We start from the raw sequence: 25,228 nt of genomic DNA on the forward strand, positions 1-25,228 counted from the left end.
GTTGATTGTTTTTTTACCAATTCTGATTGTTTACGCGCGTCTGTTGATTATCTACGCACACTGTTGATTGTCATCTCACTAATTCTGATTGTTTACGCGCGTCTGTTGATTATTTACGCGGAGCTCCAGACGACCAAATCTTTGCTTATTTTCGCTTAATAATTTATTTGCCTATTTTCGCTTAATAATTAAAAAATATCAAATATTATTATTTCTGTTTTTGACGTCAACGATTTCATAGATCACGCGACCAACTTGTTATACCCCCTTCCCCCCACATCTACATGACACATAACAAGTTTAGTTGTCATACGATGCTTCGGCGTCAGGGTAGTTTTAATATATTGACGTCAACGATGTCGTCACACCAGCATCTTATTGCACCCCACTTGATACATACATCACAACTACCGAGTTTTCTTGTCACACGATGTTTTTTTAATGAAATATAAATATTTTTTTGATGACGTCAGCATATTTTGCTTCTAGTGACGTCATTGATGACGTCACATCACATGACTATTTTGGTGCACCCCCCTTGACACAAACATGACACCTGCCAAGTTTGGTTGTAAAACAATGTTTCTTTAAAGAGATATGAATGATTTTGCTTTTAATCACGTTTTTTTGCTTTAAGTTAGGTCATCGATGACGTCACAAAAATCGTGACCATATTGTTGCATCCCCCTTGACACCTACATGACACCTTCCGAGTTTGGTTGCCATACGATGTTTCCTTTGTGAAATATAAATATTTTTTATTTTGATGAAGTCAGCATATTTTTGCTTCTTGTGACGTCATCCATGACGTCACAATGACGTGACTATATAGTTGCACCCCCTTACATACATGACACATACCAAGTTTGGTTGTCATATGGTGTTTCGTTTAGGAGATGAAAATAGATATGACATCGGAGTAGTTTTTCTTAAAGTAATATTATCGATGACGTCACGCATCACGTGACCATATCTTGGCACCGCCCTTGACACCTACATGACACCTACCAAGTTTGGTTGTTATACAATGTTTCCTTCGTGAAATAAAAAATATTTTTTGTTTTGATGACGTCAGCATATTTTTACTTCTAGTGACGTCATCGATGACGTCGCCAATCACAGTTTTGCAATTCCCTTGACACAAACATGACGCCTGCCAAGTTTGGTTGTCATACGATGCTTTTAAGGGACGGACCGCGGACATTCAAGTCGATGGGTTACCAATATTTGTCACCATATAGTTGTTTTATATAATACCACTTTTCTTAGGTATGGGGCTCCGATTACGCGGCGCTTTTCTTGGGAGCTCTGCTATTACCCGAGCGGCATGTCGATTCCCATCCTCTGCGCGTGAGGATTTGCTCCTTTTATTTTGTCCTACTTCCCCGCGGGTTGCGTGTGTTTCTTTTTTTTTTTTTTTTTTGCCAACTCGATAGGAATGAAAAGAGATCATGTAAAATAACGCGTAAGAAAAAAGCTCAGATACTTCGGCCTGCTGGCTTTGATCATCACAAAAATGCATTCCCTTGCTACAAGAATAGTTTTATGAAATGTATTTTTCTTGGATTCCTTCTCAATTCACCGGGATATTCGCAAAATATCCGATATCATATCTAACTTACAGATTTTGTTTCACCCTAGGAAGAAGATGAATGTTTAGAAACCATGAAGGCAGCAAGCTAGAGCGGAAGCACGAGGTTTTTCGCTCTTGATTTGGAATCAAGTCTCGTCTTTTTCTCATATTTTTCACACGTTTTCGAAATACTGCAAGTCAGCAAGCAACCGCGTAAAACTGTAAACTGCATGTATCCTTGATGCTAGAATGAAATTTTCTATGTTATTAGGGCAAATAGGGTAGGTTTTTTTCTAAAAAAAATAGCCAGGATTGCTATTACCCACCAAAGAGAAGGACTCTTTGGTGGGTAATACCAAAGAGTCCTTCTCTTATCTTATGCTTTCTTGACTAAACTTAGTACAGTATTCATTTGGCAAAAAATATTCCCATGATTACACTGCTTACGCGTCTTTAAATGCAACATTCTTATCAGAATTCTAACATATAAAAAGGTAATACAAAATGTTATGACATGTAGACATGCTGCGTGACATTGTTTCGTTTTTCCTGCATCAGGGGTTATACTCAAAGCAAACGCGTCTAAGAAAAACGGCATTACAAATGAGGTGGCGTGCACTCTGCGTGTACTCGGTCCTTTTTTATTAAACGCGTCGAGTCGTGGCTGCCATCCTGTTTCGTACTGGTCGCACGAGAGCCTGAAATAGAGGGGTAATTCCCCCTCTCGCTTTTTCAACACTTCTAAAATCAAGGATTAAGCGCGTGCGACAGGGCAAGGGGCACGCTCGGCGGGCAAACATTAGTGACAATTGCGGCAATTTGGGTGACATTTTCTGCCTCCCACGCGGCACTTGCATCCGGCAGTGGTATCACCGACACCCTGTGGACAAGAGCATTAGCGTTATCCTTCAAGTGAGACCCTAGGGCAGGCGAAGACACACGGCTACTTTTGTTCATTGTTGTCGTATACTCACAGGTATGCTCAAACAAAGTCCCCACCCGCCCCTCTCAATTTTAGTAAAGTGAGAAAGATTCTCTGAAACCTTATAAAAGATAGATAGATAGATATTTATTGGAACTTTGTAAATGGTTTACATCAGTTTCGGTCCAATATAGACAACGGAAACTTTACACTGCATTGAATTACTATTAAGTCATAGGGTTTTACACTGCAGAGGCTCTGAGGGCAAAGTTATCATATACATAACGTCCTATTCGCTATGTCATTTGTCGGTTAAAATATGATATTGGTTTTCGGGCCTCGGACCAGTAGGTAGACCCATGTATAATATCATTAAACAGATCGTTGCGCAAGTTTGTTGTATTGTAACGAAGGATAAAGTGCACTTCGTCTTCGTCCTTATTTGGTGGGCATAGTCGACATAGCCTTTGTTCAACTCTTTTATAAGGTCTTTCGTACCTGCCTTTTTCTATTTCCAGGTCATAATTGCTTACCCTCAGTTTCGTATATGAATATGACGTGACTACTAGCAATATCGAACCCCCCACCTCCATCTCCCCTTTCGAAAGCTCCCCTGTCGGCCCAACAGATCTCCATACAACACATGCTGCATCCCCCTCCCCTCCCCCTAGGAACACAAACCTGTGGTCCCCACCGGGGTCCCCCGGTTGCCCAACAGATCTCCATACAACACATGCTGCCTCCCCTCCCCTCCCCCTAGTAACACATACCTGTGGTCCCCACCGGGGTCCCCTGGTGGCCCAACAGATCTCCATCCGACACATGCTGCATCTCATCCAATCACAGCCATCTTTTTTCAGCAAAATAATCTGGCATTGAGGGCACCGCATAGCATCGCCTTTCTTTATCATGTCCTGTGCAAAAGGACATAATAGAGACTCAAAACGCTGAAAATGAAGCCTCCTCATGTTTTCGTGGTCCTATCATCTTGAACCTAGTTATTATGAATTATCATTATCTTTGTAAAAAAAAAACACTCAGCCATTCCCTGGTTATTATTTACATACGAAAAAGGGCTTATTGGCTAAAAAATAACCACTCGCAATAACAGTCTGATACTTGGTTAGCATAATATGCTTTGACTGAAAATAATTTAATTTGACTGAAAAAAAATAGATGCATAGTGTGACTCGGATTACATTTTGTAACATGGCAGCGTGATTGAAATACTTTAAATGACCCAGTACAAGTTTGTGGTGTGCATGTTCGTTTCAAAACACACATCCATCCATTGTGCATCATACCCCTCCCCTATTGTCTTCTGTACCCCCCTAATTCATGCACATCCTATATCTCCTGTATCCCCCTCCCCTAATTCAGGCACATCATAGATTTCTTGTGCATCATACCCCTCCCCTATTGTCTTGTATTGTCTTGTCTGTACCGCCCTCCCCTCTAATTCATGCCCATCCTAGATGTCTTGCGCATCCCCCATTTGTAGTACCTCTAAATAAAGCTGGGTCTGCTTGGCAGCATCATCATTCAGAGCTCGTCGCTGGATATCCTGCTGGTACTCTCTGCAATTCATTTCCGGGAAGTGGATAGCTTTGCACGTGAGGCAGTTAACCTTGCTGCACACCTCACAGTGGAAGGTGTTCACGTTGTCCTCGTACAAGCACCACCCGGGGCAGTTAGGTGTCTTACAGTGGAAGCTGTTTGCTGCTTGACTCTCTGCAGTCGCCAGACTTCGATTTAAGAATTTGTTAAAGTCTTCTTCTGATAAGAGCTACACAAGAATAAACACAACACTTACATTTCACTAGATGAAATGAAATCTTACAAAATGAAATCAAATCTCACCAAATGAAATAAATCATTACGAAAAAATGGAATTTCAGGAAATAAAATGAAATTTCGAAGTTTTAAAATGCTTTTACTAAAGAGCTTGGAAGGGCAGAAACTAAAAGAAGCATGGCATTATGATTATCAGAGTACAAAAATCCGGCTATCGGTTGATAATATGTGACGAAAGTCATTTGTATCAATACTTATGGGGCAATTAATTTATTGATTCACATGATTTTAGATTTGATTTTCTGAGGGTGACCCAAGCGGATATATCAAGACATCAATAACGTCTTCTGTGCATTACTCTCGGAATATCCTACATCTATAGTCTCTTACAATAGGTCGTGCAACTGACCGCTTTAATCTCCTGCGCTGTGATGATGAAGTGACAGGCGAATTGCTCATCCTGATAAGGACACTGGACTTCAGGATCTGTGCAGTTACGAATGTGCTCCCGCAAGCAATCTCTGGCGACGGAGAATAATAATGTTTTTTACTTAAATAGCGCCTTTACATACGTACATGATACAAATCGTATTACAAATCTGGGATAAAAAATAACTACCTAATCTATCACATTATTAGAAATAATTAGAAAAAATAATGTAATGATAAAAAGCATTAGAATCTATTTTGTGCTTGCTCTAAAAATTGCTCTGATTTCCAGAAATTCTTCGAGAGTTCCAAACAAATGTGGCAAAATAGGGAGGAGAACTATCGCCATTATGCTTGATGGAAGAATGGCAGCATTTATCATCTTGATAACATGATCCCCAAAAAAGGCCATAGTGAAGGAATGTCGGCAATAGGCTGAGAGTGGGCCATAAGCTGAATGTGGGTCATAGGCTGAATGTGGGCAATAGGCTGAATGTGGGCAATAGGCTGAATAGGGACTATAGGCTGAATGTGGGCATAAGTTGAATAGGGACTATAGGCTAAAAGTGGGCCATAGGCTGAATAGGGCCATAGGCTAAATAGGGGCCATAGGTTGGATAGGGACTATAGGCTGAATGTGGGCCATAGGTTGAATGTGGGCCATAGTCTGAATGTGGGCCGCCATAGGTTGAATGTTGGCCATAGGCTGAATGTGGGCCATAGGTTGAATGTGGGCCATAGTCTGAATGTGGGCCGCCATAGGTTGAATGTGGGCCATAGTCTGAATGTGGGCCGCCATAGGTTGAATGTTGGCCATAGGCTGAATGTGGGCCATAGGTTGAAGGTGGGGCATAGGCTGAATAGGGGCCATAGGTTGAATGTGGTCCATAGGCCGAATGGGGGCTATAGGCTGAATGTGGGCCATAGGTTGAATGTGGGCCATAGGTTGAATGTGGGCCATAGGTTGAATGTGGTCCATAGGCTGAATTGGGGGCCATAGGCTGAATGTGGGCCATAGGCTGAATGTGGGCAATAGGCTGAATAGGGACTATAGGCTGAATGTGGGCCATAGGTTGAATAGGGACTATAGGCTAAAAGTGGGCCATAGGCTGAATGGGGCAATAGGCTAAATGGGGGCCATAGGTTGGATAGGGACTATAGGCTGAATGTGGGCCATAGGTTGAATGTGGGCCATAGGCTGAATTTGGGCCATAGGCTTAATGGGGGGCATAGGCTGAATGTGGGCCATAGGTTGAATAGGGGCCATAGGTTGAATGTGGGCCATAGGCTGAATTGGGGGCCATACGCTGAATGTGGGCCATAGGCTGAATGTGGGCAATAGGTTGAATAGGGACTATAGGCTAAAAGTGGGCCATAGGCTGAATGGGGCCATAGGCCGAATAGGGGCCATAGGCTGAATGTGGGCCATGGGCTGAATGTGAGCCATAGGCTAAATAGGGGCCAAAGGTTGAATGTGGGCCATAGGTTGAATGTGGGCCATAGGCTGAATGTGGGCCATAGGCTGAATGTGGGCCATAGGCTGAATGGGGGCCATAGGCTGAATGGGGGCCATAGGCTGAATGGGGGCCATAGGCTGAATGGGGGCCATAGGTTGGATAGGGACTATAGGCTGAATGTTGGCCATAGAATGAATGTTGGCCATAGTCTGAATGTGGGCCATAGGTTGAATGTGGGCCATAGGCTGAATGTGGTCCATAGGCGAAATGGGGGCCATAGGCTGAATGTGGGCCATAGGCTGAATGTGGGCCATAGGCTAAATAGGAGCCATAGGCTGAATAGAGGCCATAGGCTGAATGTGGGCCATAGGCTAAATAGGGGCCATAGGCTGAATGTGGGCCATAGGCTAAATGTGGACCATAGGCTGAATGTGGGCCATAGGCTGAATGTGGCCCATAGGCTGAATGGGGGCCATAGGTTGGATAGGGACTATAGGCTGAATGTTGGCCATAGAATGAATTTAGGCCATATGCTGAATGGGGCCATAGGTTGAATGGGGGCCATTAGTTGGATAGGGACTATAGGCTGAATGTTGGCCATAGAATGAATTTTGGCCATAGGCTGAATGTGGGCCATGGGCTGAATAGGGACTATAGGCTGAATGTGGGCCATAGGTTGAATGTGGGCCATAGGCTGAATTTGGGCCATAGGCTTAATGGGGGGCATAGGCTGAATGTGGGCCATAGGTTGAATAGGGGCCATAGGTTGAATGTGGGCCATAGGCTGAATTGGGGGCCATACGCTGAATGTGGGCCATAGGCTGAATGTGGGCAATAGGTTGAATAGGGACTATAGGCTAAAAGTGGGCCATAGGCTGAATGGGGCCATAGGCCGAATAGGGGCCATAGGCTGAATGTGGGCCATGGGCTGAATGTGAGCCATAGGCTAAATAGGGGCCAAAGGTTGAATGTGGGCCATAGGTTGAATGTGGGCCATAGGCTGAATGTGGGCCATAGGCTGAATGTGGGCCATAGGCTGAATGGGGGCCATAGGTTGAATGTGGGCCATAGGCTGAATGTGGTCCATAGGCGAAATGGGGGCCATAGGCTGAATGTGGGCCATAGGCTGAATGTGGGCCATAGGCTAAATAGGAGCCATAGGCTGAATAGAGGCCATAGGCTGAATGTGGGCCATAGGCTAAATAGGGGCCATAGGCTGAATGTGGGCCATAGGCTAAATGTGGACCATAGGCTGAATGTGGGCCATAGGCTGAATGTGGCCCATAGGCTGAATGGGGGCCATAGGTTGGATAGGGACTATAGGCTGAATGTTGGCCATAGAATGAATTTAGGCCATATGCTGAATGGGGCCATAGGTTGAATGGGGGCCATTAGTTGGATAGGGACTATAGGCTGAATGTTGGCCATAGAATGAATTTTGGCCATAGGCTGAATGTGGGCCATGGGCTGAATAGGGGCCATAGGTTGAATGTGGTCCATAGGCTGAATGGGGGACATAGGCTGAATAGGGGCCATAGGCTGAATAGGGGCTATAGGCTGAATGTGGGCCATAGGTTGAATGTGGGCCATAGGTTGAATGTGGGCCATAGGTTGAATGTGGTCCATAGGCTGAATAGGGGCCATAGGCTGAATGTGGGCCATAGGCTGAATGTGGGCAATAGGCTGAATAGGGACTATAGGCTGAATGTGGGCCATAGGTTGAATAGGGACTATAGGCTAAAAGTGGGCAATAGGCTAAATGGGGGCCATAGGTTGGATAGGGACTATAGGCTGAATGTGGGCCATAGGTTGAATGTGGGCCATAGGCTGAATTTGGGCCATAGGCTTAATGGGGGGCATAGGCTGAATGTGGGCCATAGGTTGAATAGGGGCCATAGGTTGAATGTGGGCCATAGGCCGAATAGGGGCCATAGGCTGAATGTGGGCCATAGGCTGAATGTGAGCCATAGGCTAAATAGGGGCCAAAGGTTGAATGTGGGCCATAGGTTGAATGTGGGCCATAGGCTGAATAGGGGCCATAGGCTAAAAGTGGGCAATAGGCTAAATGGGGGCCATAGGTTGGATAGGGACTATAGGCTGAATGTGGGCCATAGGTTGAATAGGGGCCATAGGTTGAATGTGGGCCATAGGCCGAATAGGGGCCATAGGCTGAATGTGGGCCATAGGCTGAATGTGAGCCATAGGCTAAATAGGGGCCAAAGGTTGAATGTGGGCCATAGGTTGAACGTGGGCCATAGGCTGAATGTGGGCCATAGGCTAAAAGTGGGCCATAGGCTGAATGTGGGCCATAGGCTGAATGGGGGCCATAGGTTGAATGTGGGCCATAGGCTGAATGTGGTCCATAGGCGGAATGTGGGCCATAGGCTAAATAGGAGCCATAGGCTGAATAGAGGCCATAGGCTGAATGTGGGCCATAGGCTAAATAGGGACTATAGGCTAAAAGTGGGCAATAGGCTAAATGGGGGCCATAGGTTGGATAGGGACTATAGGCTGAATGTGGGCCAAAGGTTGAATGTGGGCCATAGGCTGAATTTGGGCCATAGGCTTAATGGGGGGCATAGGCTGAATGTGGGCCATAGGTTGAATAGGGGCCATAGGCTAAATGTGGACCATAGGCTGAATGTTGGCCATAGTCTGAATGTGGGCCATAGGTTGAATGTGGGCCATAGGCTGAATGTGGTCCATAGGCGGAATGGGGGCCATAGGCTGAATGTGGGCCATAGGCTAAATGTGGACCATAGGCTGAATGTGGGCCATAGGCTGAATGTGGGCCATAGGCTAAATAGGAGCCATAGGCTGAATAGAGCCCATAGGCTGAATGTGGGCCATAGGCTGAATGTGGGCCATAGGCTAAATGTGGACCATAGGCTGAATGTGGGCCATAGGCTGAATGTGGCCCATAGGCTGAATGGGGGCCATAGGCTGAATGGGGGCCATAGGTTGGATAGGGACTATAGGCTGAATGTTGGCCATAGAATGAATTTAGGCCATATGCTGAATGGGGCCATAGGTTGAATGGGGGCCATTGGTTGGATAGGGACTATAGGCTGAATGTTGGCCATAGAATGAATTTTGGCCATAGGCTGAATGTGGGCCATAGGTTGAATGTGGTCCATAGGCTGAATGGGGGCCATAGGCTGAATAGGGGCCATAGGCTAAATAGGGGCCATAGGCTGAATGTGGGCCATAGGCTAAATAGGAGCCATAGGCTAAATAGGAGCCATAGGCTGAATAGAGGCCATAGGCTGAATGTGGGCCATAGGCCGAATAGGGGCCATAGGCTGAATTTGGGCCATAGGCTGAATGTGGGCAATAGGCTGAATAGGGACTATAGGCTGAATGTGGGCCATAGGTTGAATAGGGACTATAGGCTAAAAGTGGGCAATAGGCTAAATGGGGGCCATAGGTTGGATAGGGACTATAGGCTGAATGTGGGCCATAGGTTGAATGTGGGCCATAGTGTATTTGGGCCATAGGCTTAATGGGGGGCATAGGCTGAATGTGGGCCATAGGTTGAATAGGGGCCATAGGTTGAATGTGGGCCATAGGCCGAATAGGGGCCATAGGCTGAATGTGGGCCATAGGCTGAATGTGAGCCATAGGCTAAATAGGGGCCAAAGGTTGAATGTGGGCCATAGGTTGAATGTGGGCCATAGGCTGAATAGGGGCCATAGGCTAAAAGTGGGCAATAGGCTAAATGGGGGCCATAGGTTGGATAGGGACTATAGGCTGAATGTGGGCCATAGGTTGAATGTGGGCCATAGGCTGAATTTGGGCCATAGGCTGAATGTGGGCCATAGGTTGAATAGGGGCCATAGGTTGAATGTGGGCCATAGGCCGAATAGGGGCCATAGGCTGAATGTGGGCCATAGGCTGAATGTGAGCCATAGGCTAAATAGGGGCCAAAGGTTGAATGTGGGCCATAGGTTGAACGTGGGCCATAGGCTGAATGTGGGCCATAGGCTAAAAGTGGGCCATAGGCTGAATGTGGGCCATAGGCTGAATGTGGGCCATAGGCTGAATGTGGGCCATAGGTTGAATGTGGGCCATAGCCTGAATGTGGTCCATAGGCGGAATGTGGGCCATAGGCTAAATAGGAGCCATAGGCTGAATAGAGGCCATAGGCTGAATGTGGGCCATAGGCTAAATAGGGACTATAGGCTAAAAGTGGGCAATAGGCTAAATGGGGGCCATAGGTTGGATAGGGACTATAGGCTGAATGTGGGCCATAGGTTGAATGTGGGCCATAGGCTGAATTTGGGCCATAGGCTTAATGGGGGGCATAGGCTGAATGTGGGCCATAGGTTGAATAGGGGCCATAGGCTAAATGTGGACCATAGGCTGAATGTTGGCCATAGTCTGAATGTGGGCCATAGGTTGAATGTGGGCCATAGGCTGAATGTGGTCCATAGGCGGAATGGGGGCCATAGGCTGAATGTGGGCCATAGGCTAAATGTGGACCATAGGCTGAATGTGGGCCATAGGCTGAATGTGGGCCATAGGCTAAATAGGAGCCATAGGCTGAATAGAGCCCATAGGCTGAATGTGGGCCATAGGCTAAATAGGGGCCATAGGCTATATGTGGGCCATAGGCTAAATGTGGACCATAGGCTGAATGTGGGCCATAGGCTGAATGTGGCCCATAGGCTGAATGGGGGCCATAGGCTGAATGGGGGCCATAGGTTGGATAGGGACTATAGGCTGAATGTTGGCCATAGAATGAATTTAGGCCATATGCTGAATGGGGCCATAGGTTGAATGGGGGCCATTGGTTGGATAGGGACTATAGGCTGAATGTTAGCCATAGAATGAATTTTGGCCATAGGCTGAATGTGGGCCATAGGTTGAATGTGGTCCATAGGCTGAATGGGGGCCATAGGCTGAATAGGGGCCATAGGCTGAATGTGGGCCATAGGCTAAATAGGGACCATAGGCTGAATGTGGGCCATAGGCTAAATAGGAGCCATAGGCTGAATAGAGGCCATAGGCTGAATGTGGGCCATAGGCCGAATAGGGGCCATAGGCTGAATGTGGGCCATAGGCTGAATGTGAGCCATAGGCTAAATAGGGGCCAAAGGTTGAATGTGGGCCATAGGTTGAATGTGGGCCATAGGCTGAATGTGGGCCATAGGCTAAAAGTGGGCCATAGGCTGAATGTGGGCCATAGGCTGAATGGGGGCCATAGGCTGAATGGGGGCAATAGGCTGAATGGGGGCCATAGGCTGAATGGGGGCCATAGGTTGGATAGGGACTATAGGCTGAATGTTGGCCATAGAATGAATGTTGGCCATAGTCTGAATGTGGGCCATAGGTTGAATGTGGGCCATAGGCTGAATGTGGTCCATAGGCGGAATGGGGGCCATAGGCTGAATGTGGGCCATAGGCTAAATGTGGACCATAGGCTGAATGTGGGCCATAGGCTGAATGTGGGCCATAGGCTGAATGTGGGCCATAGGCTAAATAGGAGCCATAGGCTGAATAGAGGCCATAGGCTGAATGTGGGCCATAGGCTAAATAGGGGCCATAGGCTGAATGTGGGCCATAGGCTAAATGTGGCCCATAGGCTGAATGGGGGCCATAGGCTGAATGGGGGCCATAGGTTGATAGGGACTATAGGCTGAATGTGGGCCATAGGCTGAATGTGGCCCATAGGCTGAATGGGGGCCATAGGCTGAATGGGGGCCATAGGTTGATAGGGACTATAGGCTGAATGTTGGCCATAGAATGAATTTAGGCCATATGCTGAATGGGGCCATAGGTTGAATGGGGGCCATTGGTTGGATAGGGACTATAGGCTGAATGTTGGCCATAGAATGAATTTTGGCCATAGGCTGAATGTGGGCCATAGGTTGAATGTGGTCCATAGGCTGAATGGGGGCCATAGGCTGAATAGGGGCCATAGGCTGAATGTGGGCCATAGGCTAAATAGGGGCCATAGGCTGAATATGGGCCATAGGCTGAATGTGGGCCATGGCCGAATGTGGGCCATAGGCTAAATAGGGGCCATAGGTTGAATGTGGGCCATAGGCTAAATAGGGGCCATAGGCTTAATGTTGGCCATAGGCTGAATGGGGGTCATTGGTTGAATAGGGACTATAGGCTGAATGTGGGCCATATGCTGAATAGGGGCCATAGGTTGAATAAGCCAGAAAAGAAAAGACGAAATAGGGTGACGAAATGGGCGATTTTGCAGAAGAGTTTGTTTAGCGATCTTGGAGAAAAATCTTTCCTTCAAAGCCGTTTCACAAGATATGGGAAAACCAACCACATTTATGTGTTGCAGACTTATTGTTTTACCTTTCGACCGCGTTTTGTTATGAATACGGCCCGATAAAATTTTTTACGGACTTCGCTCAGTTAGCTAATTTGGTCGACTTCCGCTCGCAAAACACCGATGAAAACAAGCAACAACAATTAACTTTGGTACCTCAGGTAAAAACAAAATGATTTTCGACCACGAAATTCAAGTAATTTTTTTTGCTAAACATCTAAGAAGAATATTGATTTGAATTTTACGGCATAAAAATTGAAACGGCACTTCTACCGATGCATTTATACTCCGATTCGGAGTTCGCCGATAAACTCTTACAGTATTTGAGTGAAGGAATGACTCAGAAAATCGCTCCGTAGAAATACCTTTTGCGCCTTATTCATCCCAAATTGCCCCCTATACGAAGTGCAATAAAGTCCTCACGTGTGGCAATGAATGATTTCACCATATCTTTTAAAGCTGTTTTGTAGAAAGGATTTTTCTCCAAGACCGCAATACAAACTTTCTTCTGAAATCGCTCTTTTTGTCCGAAAAAGCCCAGTCCCTCACGGCATTTCTTAAACTCTGAACTGGCTTATTTGGGTCTATAGGCTGAATGTTGGCCATAGGCTGAATGGGGGCCATAGGCTGACTGTGGGCCATTGGCTGAATGTGGGCCATAGGCTGAATGTGGGCCATTGGCTGAATGTGGGCCATTGGCTGAATGTGGGCCATTGGCTGAATGGGGGCCATAGGCTGAATGTGGGCCATTGGCTGAATGTGGGCCATTGGCTGAATGGGGGCCATAGGCTGAATGTGGGCCATTGGCTGAATGTGGGCCATAGGCTGAATGTGGGCCATTGGCTGAATGTGGGCCATTGGCTGAATGTGGGCCATAGGCTCATGGGGACCATGGGGTATTTCCAGATGAAGGCGTACCGTGTTGACACTTGCTGTCACACACTTTACAATAATTGTTACAATAAACTGTTAGCGTGTTAATGGCCCCTGTGTTGGATACTTTTAGGACACTTTAACTTGGTGAACTTACATGCAGAACCTATGAAGGCACTCTCGCAAAACCACACCCTCACCAGGGGGTACCTCGGTGAAACAGATGGCGCAGTCAAACTCCTCTTGGTTAAGGATAAGCTGCATCTGCGCCGTCTGGAGTAATGCGTTGAAGTTCTTCTGACGGACGATGGCTTGCTCGGTACGCTGTCTCTCTTGAGCCTGGGGATAAGAGTATAACATGTGACAGTAGTCAAAGAAGGCCAATTACACAGCCATTCTACGCTCCCGCTCAATGCCGAGTCACACAAAGCATCCATTTCCATCGTTTAACTTAAGCGAGTTGCTGATACATTTTTAGTTAAATATCGTCAATAAAGTATTAAAATTCATTCATAGATGTTTATTTTTTAGTTTTCTTGTGAATGAACAGTTTCATTTAAAAATGCTAACAATAACAAAGAAGCTGATCGACAGTATTCTATTTATGGTGGAGGAGGGAGAATAGAGCTTTAATGATTGTGATTCAAAGCAATTGCGATTCAAAACTGAAAATTCTAAGTTAAGGAAAAAATAAATAAGGCAACATCTAGCTACGCCTGAAAAGTAAAATGGCAGGTACAAATTTGAAAGGAATGATATCGCAGTACCTTCCCCAGATCAGCCGATGATAATTGATACTTTTACAATGTCATGTCATCTTGATTATTAAAGTTATTAAGTTTTGCTGCTACGGTAAATATTATTAATGAAAATGCTCAGTTAAAAGAATTTCGAACAAGCTGGGCCCTTACAGAGACGTCAAGAAACTGGGGATACAGCTAAGCCCCCGGTCATTTCCTCTTTTATTTTCGAAAGTATTTTTGGGACGAGAACGACCCCACCCTTCAAGCCCCCTTCCCTGCCCAAGATTTAACTTAAAGCTCTCGAGTCTGACTTGCGTTACGTATGTTTAAACTTAAAGCTCTCGAGTCTTGCTTGCGTTACGTATGTTTAAACTTAAAACTCTCGAGTCTGACTTGCGTTACGTATGTTTAAACTTAAAGCTCTCGAGTCTGACTTGCGTTACGTATGTTTAAACTTAAAGCTCTCGAGTCTTGCTTGCGTTACGTATGTTCAAACTTAAAACTCTCGAGTCTGACTTGCGTTACGTATGTTCAAACTTAAAACTCTCGAGTCTGACTTTCGTTACGTATGTTTAAACTTAAAACTCTCGAGATTGACTTGCGTTATGTTTAAACTTAAAACTCTCGAGTCCGACTTGCGTTACGTATGTTATTAGAATGTTTTGCACTGACGATCAACACGTCAGTGCAACAACTCTGTTTCAGAGGCGTACAACATATTGTACTCTCGAGTCTGACTTGCGTTACGTATGTTCAAACTTAAAACTCTCGAGTCCGACTTGCGTTACGTATGTTCAAACTTAAAACTCTCGAGTCCGACTTGCGTTACGTATGTTCAAACTTAAAACTCTCGAGTCCGACTTGCGTTACGTATGTTTAAACTTAAAACTCTCGAGTCCGACTTGCGTTACGTATGTTCAAACTTAAAACTCTCGAGTCTGACTTGCGTTACGTATGTTCAAACTTAAAACTCTTGAGTCCGACTTGCGTTACGTATGTTTAAACTTAAAACTCTCGAGTCCGACTTGCGTTACGTATGTTATTAGAATGTTTTGCACTGACGATCAACACGTCAGTGCAACAACTCTGTTTCACAGAGGCGTACAACATATTGTACTTATTGTACTCTCGAGTCCGACTTGCGTTACGTATGTTTAAACTTAAAACTCTCGAGTCTGACTTGCGTTACGTATGTTATCAGAATGTTTTTCTCCTCTCTTTTGCTTTGACGAAGGGCTGACGATCAACACGTCAGTGCAACAATTCTGTTTCACAGAGGCGTACAACATATTGTATTTTTCTACCTTGTGTTTATAGCTTTTAATATGCTGTGTCTGACTTGCGTTACGCATGTTTTAATAGGCTACGAAATCCTATGCAAATGATACATTTATTTAAAAAGCACAATCAATTTAACCCATTCCACTATGATAACAGCTACTTCTAAAGTATTAAATATCTAAAACAAATTCAAGTGTTGAAAATGAGAGAAATGTTTGACATTTTAAGAGAGATAATATTTAGGGGGCACAAGGAATCTGTTATATTCTAGAGGATAATCAAGACTAAATATCATATATTTAAAAAAGAACACTGACTATGTTATGGCATAAACTAGACTGCCATAAGACTCAAATCCAAAAAAAACAAAATCAAAAAACCATCTAAATGAATGGTGCAAGCTCTAACTTTCTCGTTAGCAATGACTAAAATGTCTTGAATCTTACACAATCAACCAGCCCCAAAGTAGAAGTCTAACAATTATTCTTTAAGCATAAAAGGACTCTGAGTCAAAAGCCCATAAGGCTTAGTCAAATACCAGTGGTTTCAATCTGTGTAGTCAAGAACGTTGTCTTGTCTGGTCATTCGCTATTCTATAACTTATAGTAAACTAGAAGGTCAATCAGAATGTGGCATTGATGATAGGCCATGTGCAATTTCAGTGACTTGCGGCACAATAGCACATGTAGCGCTGTCATATTCCACAAGCACTTTTTTGATAAGCTAAGTATAGGACAGGTGAGTTTCTTGGGTTTTCTATTCTGTCTCAGGTTGAAGTCCAACATGTAGAAGCCTGAGTAACCTTTCTGCGTTGATTCTCTGTTCTTCCTCTGCCTGGGAGGACAGACAAAAATATATCAGACTTGTCGGCAAGCCTATGCTTAGCTAGAACAGTCTGCCTTACAATATATGGGCACCAGCGGGCACCTGTAATATCTATATTTGTGTGACAAGTGAGTTGAAGTTATTCTCCCGTGTTTCCAGTCTTCTCGGATAAGTACACTAAACCGGAGGTCCCGTCTCTTCAAGCTGCACTACACTAACCTGAACCGAAGGGACGTAAAAGAACCACTGGGGACGCAATAAACCCTCTGACCGTGACCACCCCCCAGTGAGAGTGCTTACAATGCTTACTAACAATACATTCAAGGGGGAACTTTATTTGGAGCCTAGCAAAAAAAAACAATCAAACAAACAAAAACAAACAAATAAATGAATGTGATTTCGTCCAAGCATAACAATCGCTCGACTCTATTGCTAAAGCATAGAATAAACTATATCATACAGGGACGTACGCAGCCTATACGCCTGCAGTCACTGGACTGCAAAAAAAATGGCGATCTTATTTGCATAACGAGGGGAAAAAATCAAATGTTTACTCATTTATTTTTATGTACGCAGTTTTATATATATGATGAGGATAAAAACTATAATTTTCTTAATCATGGTAGTCTACAGATGATTTCCAAACATATTGTTATGTCGTTCAGTGCCACGCGACGACTGAAGTCCTATTTCAGATCGAGGATGACAGAGGATCGTGTAATATTCTCAAACGTCTGACGCATTGATATTCCAGTCAATCTATGAAATTTTTATGGCCCAGGTGGAATCATTTCTAGCAGCGATCCGTGTGTTGGAGGCAAGTCTGTCCGCACTGGACCATCCCCAATGATCGCTGATAAATATAATGCGATACAAATGCTAATCGGATTACAGCACCAGAGGATGAACCTGCAAGAAGAATGGTCTAGACTGTAGTGCGACGTTTGGAAAGTGTAAAGGTCAGACTTGTCACAATTCTGGACTAATCAAGCTAGAGGTAGACGTTCAGTTTCATTAGAAGTGTAAGTAGCTTTCTCTAGGCTGATGTAAAACCTCAAGAAATTACAAAAGTGTTCAAGATTACCGCTGTATTACATGTATTGAATAGGCTACGTACTGAACTGATGTCACATATAAGTTTGTTTTCTAGACAAATTTCAGTCACTGACGCGAGAGCAAAGAATGCAAAAATATGCAAAAAATTGTGGCCAATGATCTTCAAAATTTTCTGATTCAGACTTGTATTTTCAATTTCTTCAGGGTTTTCGGCGTGTGGTTTTGGAATACAGATATATTGTGTATTTTAATTTTTTTTTCGTTTTAACGACCAAAGGGATCCAAAGGGATTTTTAGAGACTTTTAGTATGTTAACTAGGTTATATCACTTGTTCAAAATCCGTTGAGAGAAATTCTATTGCAATAAGTTCCACATGAAACCACAGATTGAATGGACTATGACGCCAATTTCAAACCCAAAAGCGGGAGCTATGAAATCTTCACGGGGATGCGGGATGAGGGCCACGCCCTTATTCAGCTTCTGAATGCTTTGACTGCAACTTCCTGCGTACGCCCCTGTCGTATTAATCAAATTCAATTCAGAAGTAAACCAAAGCAAATAATTACTTCTGATTCAGATTTTTTTAATTCAAAAGCTTGAGTCTGATTTGTGATCTATACTTTGCAAACTTTGGAGAGGGCCAGCATCCTGGTGACAGGTGTGGGGTATGATCGAAGAACAAGAAAGCACGGACCTCAAGCAAACATTATCTGATAATTACAAATAATTGAGAGGCAAATAGAAATAAATGCAGTATTTTATACACCTATTTAAAAAAAAAAACATTGTCAGTGCAAACGCTGAAAAGGCTAGTTTTCTTAAAAGAACTCTAGTCATACTGTAAATGAAGTTAACAATAAACTTAAGCGATGCCAGTGCCATATGTTTTCGAATTTCTGAGTTGAATATAAAAAGGGGAACCTGACGCAATCCCCACAGGGGGGTGCTCCAAAAACTCAGATTTTTAGGTATGGACATAAAAAACATTAATCTGAATAACTAAATCACCCAGCCCCCGAATGATGGTCCCTTAATATGAAGTATAATCTAATAGTTCTAAGGTTAAATATCTGTTCGATAAGGTTAAAAATTTGTTTCAATTGTAGCCTAAAAAAATTATAACAATGGTTCATCTTGTGCATACAGCTCTATTTTTACGATAGCAAAAGATGAAAAGGTAGATGGAGCACGAATTTTCACAAGCTTATTTTATTGTTTAGTGGTCTAAATGATTTAGTGGACATTTATTGGTCGGATCCCACTATTGGTCGGATGCCACACGAATCTCTGGTCTTTTCAAACAAACACGACAAAACTTGGACTATAGCATACTCTACCATACTGTGAACAAGTTAATACCAAGATGCAAAGCACACAACACAGCCAGATACTGTTATACATCATTAATAAAAGCCTGTTGCATATGGCAGCTCTTTACTGTTATATACTGTTACATTAACAGCATTCTTGAGAGCCTTATCGATATGGCAGCTCCTTACTGTTATATACTGTTACATTAACAGCATTCTTGAGAGCCTTATCGATATGGCAGCTCCTTACTGTTAAATACTGTTTAATTAACAGCATTCTTGAGAGCCTTATCGATATGGCAGCTCTTTACTGTTCTATACTGTTTAATTAACAGCATTCTTTAGAGCCTTTTCCATATGGCAGCTCTTTACTGTAATATACTGTTAAATTAACAGCATTCTTGGGAGCCTTATCGATATGGCAGCTCTTTACTGTTATATACTATTAAATTAACAGCATTCTTGAGCCTTATCGATATAGCAGCTCTTTATTGTTATATACTATTAAATTAACAGCATTCTTGAGAGCCTTATCGATATGGAAGCTCTTTTATAGCTACCGTCCATGAAACAACTGGGATTGTATCAGTTACTAATTGAATCCAAACCTAATAAAGTCTTCTCCCTGTGGAAGGATGTTCTACATACCTCATGAAACAGTTGAGACTGTATTCGTTCCTGCTCCAGCCTAATCCACTCTTCTCCATGTGGGAGGATATTCTGGGGGATGATATAGTCCTCAGGCCTCTCCTCTCCGCACATGGCGCACCCTGGACGAGTAGGTATATTTATCAATGTGCACTGCGGACACACCCAGCCTTTAGGTTCCTCACTGACGGCAGTGACATCTCTATCAATCTGTGGTCCAACTGCTCCGATCTCTTCTACTTGGATGCCAGAAGGGACAGCTCCACAAACTCCATCAACGTTTCCGGCATTTTGTGGTTGTGCTACTTGTGGTTCGACCCCCAAAGAGCTTGAGAGAGAAGAGCCAGTCCTCTGTGGATTTTCAAGGTTAATTTGACTGCCGAACATATCAGCACCCTGGGGCAACGGTCGACTAATATCCTCACGCAGTGAGGGCATACTGGCCGCTCTATGCATTGCAGATGGCTCCTCTAAGACATTCTGCCTTGTAACCTCAGGGAGGTGTGCCATGTTAGCCACGCCTACTTGCACCCTGTTGGTTGCACTAGGTTGAGTCTTTTGTTTCTGAAGTTTAAGAGTTTCAACATCTTCTCTTGTAAGTTCAACATTTCTTCCAGATAGAAGGTAAAGGTAAGCAGTAAAACCTGTTTCTCTGACTTTACATTGAAGAAGAGACTCGTTGGGCTTTGCCATTTTCTTGCCAATGATCCATCGCTGAACTTTTGGAGGAAAACCATACTTGTCAGCAACCTTAAGGAACAAAATTAAACAATGAAACATTCTACATCTCCCATTGGCATCAACATTTCATACAATGCTGTCACACAATCACCAAGAAAACATCACAATCCTCAATCAGCCACACACAATCCTCAATCAGCCACACACAACCATCAAGCAACCATCACAATCCTCAATCAGCCACACACAATCATCAAGCAAACATCACAATCCTCAATCAGCCCCACACAATCCTCAATCAGCCACACACAACCATCAAGCAACCATCACAATCCTCAATCAGCCACACACAATCATCAAGCAAACATCACAATCCTCAATCAGCCCCACACAATCATCAAGCAAACATCACAATCCTTAACCAGCCACACACAATCCTCAATCAGCCACACACAATCATCAAGCAAACATCACAATCCTCAATCAGCCACACACAATAATCAAGCAAACATCACAATCCTCAATCAGCCACACACAATCATCAAGCAAACATCACAATCCTCAATCAGCCACACACAATCATCAAGCAAACATCACAATCCTCAATCAGCCACACACAATCATCAAGCAAACATCACAATCCTCAATCAGCCACACACAATCACCTAGCAAACATCACAATCCTCAATCAGCCACACACAATCACCAAGCAAACATCACAATCCTCAATCAGCCACACACAATCATCAAGCAAACATCACAATCCTCAATCAGCCACACACAATCATCAAGCAAACATCACAATCCTCAATCAGCCACACACAATCATCAAGCAAACATCACAATCCTCAATCCGCCACACACAATCATCAAGCAAACATCACAACCCTCAATCAGCCACACACAATCATCAAGCAAAAATCACAATCCTCAATCAGCCACACACAATCATCAAGCAAACATCACAATCCTCAATCAGCCACACACAATCATCAAGCAAACATCACAATCCTCAATCAGCCACACACAATCATCAAGCAAACATCACAATCCTCAATCAGCCACACACAATCACCTAGCAAACATCACAATCCTCAATCAGCCACACACAATCACCAAGCAAACATCACAATCCTCAATCAGCCACACACAATCATCAAGCAAACATCACAATCCTCAATCAGCCACACACAATCATCAAGCAAACATCACAATCCTTAACCAGCCACACACAATCATCAAACAAACAACAAAATCCTCAATCAGTCACATACAATCACAGCATCATTCTTACTAATAATTATCATAACCATCATCATCACCACCACAAAAATTTCAAATTGGGTTTAATAGTTTGCTCACCTCATTTTGCAGTTTTTCAATGGTTGTATTTAAAGGTATTTGTAGATTAAATGCCCCTCCTGAAGTCTCACTGTCCTCGACCACAACACGCAACCTAAAGAGAACATGTAAGAGTTATAATTACAATTACAATTCTACGTGTGCCCTGCATGCTAGGGCTCACACGCAGGACAACTAATATTATTCAAATTGATTGTAACAAAAGGCTAAATTAATAAAAACTAATTTACACCATTACAAACAAGTAGCCAGATCAGTTATTTAGGATAGTAATGGAAACGTTGATAAAAAACAGTTACTCAGACGGAAATAAAAATAAGGCATTACAATGTTAATAGAAGCAAGTTCTTTTATCTACTTTTATTTGGCTTTTTCTTCCAAATATTCCTTGTCATTCAACTTTCTTTAGCACCAGGTGAAACAAAGAAAGGACATGACTGCGGCAAGTAAGTCAGTTACTTGTGGATCCTCAAAGAAATAAGATTACACCATCTACTGTACTGTAAGATAAACAAACTGCAATTCTTAAGCATTGAGTAAATCAAAGTCATTAAACCTAAAATTCCTTAAAAATAAAAATAATATAGAAACAGATACAAATATCCAATTACCCTCATGGCAAATCTTGCAAATAAATTGTGCACTCAACTTGAAATTAGTCTTTATAAAATTGGTGATAAATTTCCTACCTTACTGTCTTTTCTTTAATGACTTCAACTGTAGATTGTTTTTGGTCCTTAGGTTTAACAGTCAAAGCCAGTTTTTTTGAAGCCAAAGTTCTGACCATGTTGATTGCTTGAGCTGTGTCGCCCATTTCAATTGCAGATTCTAATGCAGCACAGCAATTGTCTATAAAATATTAATGAATGTTAAGATGTATCAGGTTTTTACAATTCTATCATCTGGTTACTGTAAATAATGAAATATATGACGATGACAATGCTGGTGAGACTGGTGATGAAGGTGGTGGTGGTGTTGATGGTGTTGATGGTGGTGGTGGTGACGAAGGTGCTGGTGGTGTTGAAGGTGCTGGTGGTGTTGAAGATGCTGGTGGTGTTGAAGATGCTGGTGGTGGTTGTGATGGTGCTGATGAGGATGATAATGATGATAATAATGTGGGGAAATTCAAGTGCTTTCCACCATGAATTTGCATTGCAAATAGAAACACTGCAAAAATTGATACTAAGGAAATGCTTCCAAAATCTTGTGACACCTGCCTAATGCAGGTGAGTTGGCAGCTATGCATTTACATAATATTTTGATGGCTGTAAGATGGTGCATTACACTTGCTCCAAGCCAGTCTCTCGGAAAGCGAGCAAGGTCATGCATTGGTGCCAACATTGGTACCAACGTCAATGATGAGGGGGCAGTACTGTACATCAGAAGGGAAGTAAGGGGAACTGACAGTGCTACGCGATGCAACATTTTTTTAGATGCCCCTAAATAGTTTTAGAAATCCACACTGCATTATACACTTTTTAAACTCCGTCATCACTTCCGGGACCATGATGGAAGTAGAACTTAAAGTAACAGGAGCTTATACCCCCCCCCCAGAGTAACAAGCAACCTTATAATGGCCATGTAAGGACACACCACCTACTAACCTACAGAGCTATCTGATGTACTTGTCTGGTAATGTGATGAGATGTTTGGAGTTCTTGGGCTGGGGCTCCTTGGAGACGCCATTGCTACAGGTGGCGGTGAAGGGTAACTAGCAGTGTATACAGGAAGACTTGCGACCGATGATTTAGGGACAACTGAAGGGCTAAGTGGCCTGTACAGATCTGTGGTTGGGTAGTGCTGGAATTGAGTTGATGCAGGGCGGCCCCAAGCCTCTTTTGGGATGGGGAACTGTGGGGAAGTAGCTGGGTTCTCTCTTGGGCAAGCTGAAAATGGTGCCAATATTTGAGTACATTTTTTTAATTAGCATGGGCTCCCATCCCTGACCGATCAGCCGGTCGGTCGGTCGGTCGGCCGGTCGGTTGATTGATTGGTCAGGAGTGATGATTTTGGATCATATTTAAGCAGTAACATGAGACTGGACCAAGGTTTTACCTGTAAGCGTGTTTTGGACAACCACTGAAAATTTTCCACCATCAGAATCTTTGCCAAGCATCAGACCAAACACAATATGTCTGCTTACATGGATCTCATGCCATGTAGGCTGAACAACATTATACACAATGCCTTGATGGAGAGTGATATCTACTGTGACCTAGAAATCAAAAGAGTACAGTATATTGCATCTTATTTGTTACCAAGACAGTAATATCTAAAGTGACCTAGAAAATCGAAGGAATACAGTACATTGAAAGCTCACCCACGCTCGAAGGTCCAGCGTACATTGCGGCCGCTCCCAAAGGTCACTCTCTTGAAAGAGCCGCTGGAAAAGTTTATCTAGTAAGACTAGTTCTGGGGGCGTGACAAGTCGCCAATTTAAAACTGACAGTCGATGAAATTAAAACTATTCTGATGGAATTGAACACAGTTTCTTTCTTCAAGATACCAAAATGGAACATCAGAAATATGTTCCTTTCCTGTTCCAGTCTGCACACTAAATCGTTGTCTTTTTTTTTTATTAGTTTGAACTTTTTGGGAAGAAACGCTGTCGTGGACAAAATGTGGGAAATTTAGCCTTTGTTAAAAGTTATTTTCATGCTGCAGCCCGACGTTCCAGCAGGGAATTTTACTTAAACATAAAGTTTACTTAAACTCAAAAAAGGATTCATCTCAATATAGATCTGATCTCCAAGCGCTTGGAGATTCTTCCCTTGTAGTTGGACGATCAACTTCAGTGGACAAACGGCCACAATGACAGGGTTCTCAGGAACATTTGAGTCACCAAATTTGTGGTCTTCTTTGAAAAGAAGGGACAAGATTTGAAATACCATGATTTTACCAAAGCCTATTGGTAGCTGAGCAAAAACATCGCTCTTTTCCACTTAACACGACTGTATCACAAGAAATTGTTCTGGCTTTAGAGTTTCTCTTATCGTACAAAACAAAGAAACTGAATCCATAAAACAGACAAAGCATTTGTCAGGATTTACAAGTAAACACTGCTGTGCTATGATTGGGCCTTTTTTTCTCAACTTAAAAAGGCCTAATCGCAGCACAGCAGCTCCCAGCGTTTTGGATCTTAAAATTGTTATAAACTTTTCCAGCGGCTCTTTCGCGAGAGTGACCATGGGAGCCCCCGCAAAGTGCGCTGGATCTTCGAGCAGGATGTGTCGCCAAAAGAGTAATATCTAATTATGAACTAGACGTTTTACAAACTACAAGAAATACATGATTCCTCACCTGCTGCTGTACGAGTTTGAAATCATAATCTTTAGAATTATATTCAAAATCTTATGATAATTTACTCATAAAATATCCGCCCTCCTGTTTACTGCGAATTCGCTGACTTTACAAAGAAATAGTAAGATCACCGCCAGATTAAGAGTAGCGTGAGGAATTCGATTGGCTAAAAAATCTAATTGAAAGGGTTTTTCCATAGTATCAATGGCTTACCGATCCACTACTTTCCAGGCGCCCAAATATCTTGTAAACCCTTCCGTGTTGAGTGCTTTGCTGTAGCAAGAGATGAATTGTCGAATACTCATTGACTTCTCCAACCGGTTGCCATCGTTCTGTTTCAAGGTCGCACTGAAAAACGAGCGCTCTACAGCTCGCAAATGACATAGGAAAGTTGGTGTCCATTAACGCAGTTTTCATAGTGGGAAAGCAAGCGTGAGGACGATTTAAGAGGGCAACTCATAGTCGGAAAAGGAGGGAGAAACTCAACTCTCGGCGCGCTTTCACTTTCATGAGGGGATTCCCCACTACGTCACTACACAGGAAACCCGCAAGTGGTGAAAAGTAAAATGCAATTTTTGGGAGAAATCCACTCCAACAAAACTCAGGGAATACGATGGAAAATCGAAGTTGGAAAATATATTTTTAAAAAGGGAAAGACAATAACTACTTGATTTACCCTAA

The 25,228-nt window shown here is 43.3% G+C and overlaps 1 protein-coding gene across 1 annotated transcript; it reads right to left on the minus strand.

Moving 5' to 3' along the window:
- Positions 1 to 1,538: 1,538 nt before the first annotated feature.
- LOC5510882 (ranBP-type and C3HC4-type zinc finger-containing protein 1) lies at positions 1,539 to 25,065 on the minus strand. The gene is made up of 11 exons (XM_032380093.2): positions 24,761 to 25,065; positions 23,303 to 23,462; positions 22,852 to 23,133; positions 21,937 to 22,096; positions 21,248 to 21,341; positions 19,205 to 19,954; positions 13,498 to 13,679; positions 4,699 to 4,810; positions 4,000 to 4,281; positions 3,266 to 3,409; positions 1,539 to 2,453 (listed from the first exon to the last, which is right to left on the minus strand). The coding sequence occupies exons 1-11, from the start codon at positions 24,962 to 24,964 to the stop codon at positions 2,373 to 2,375; spliced, it is 2,451 nt and encodes an 816-aa protein (XP_032235984.2). The 5' UTR covers positions 24,965 to 25,065; the 3' UTR covers positions 1,539 to 2,372.
- Between the last annotated feature and the right edge of the window lie 163 nt (positions 25,066 to 25,228).

The sequence above is a fragment of the Nematostella vectensis genome, chromosome 13 (genome assembly GCF_932526225.1).
Source record: "Nematostella vectensis chromosome 13, jaNemVect1.1, whole genome shotgun sequence".
Taxonomy (NCBI): Eukaryota; Metazoa; Cnidaria; class Anthozoa; order Actiniaria; family Edwardsiidae; genus Nematostella; species Nematostella vectensis.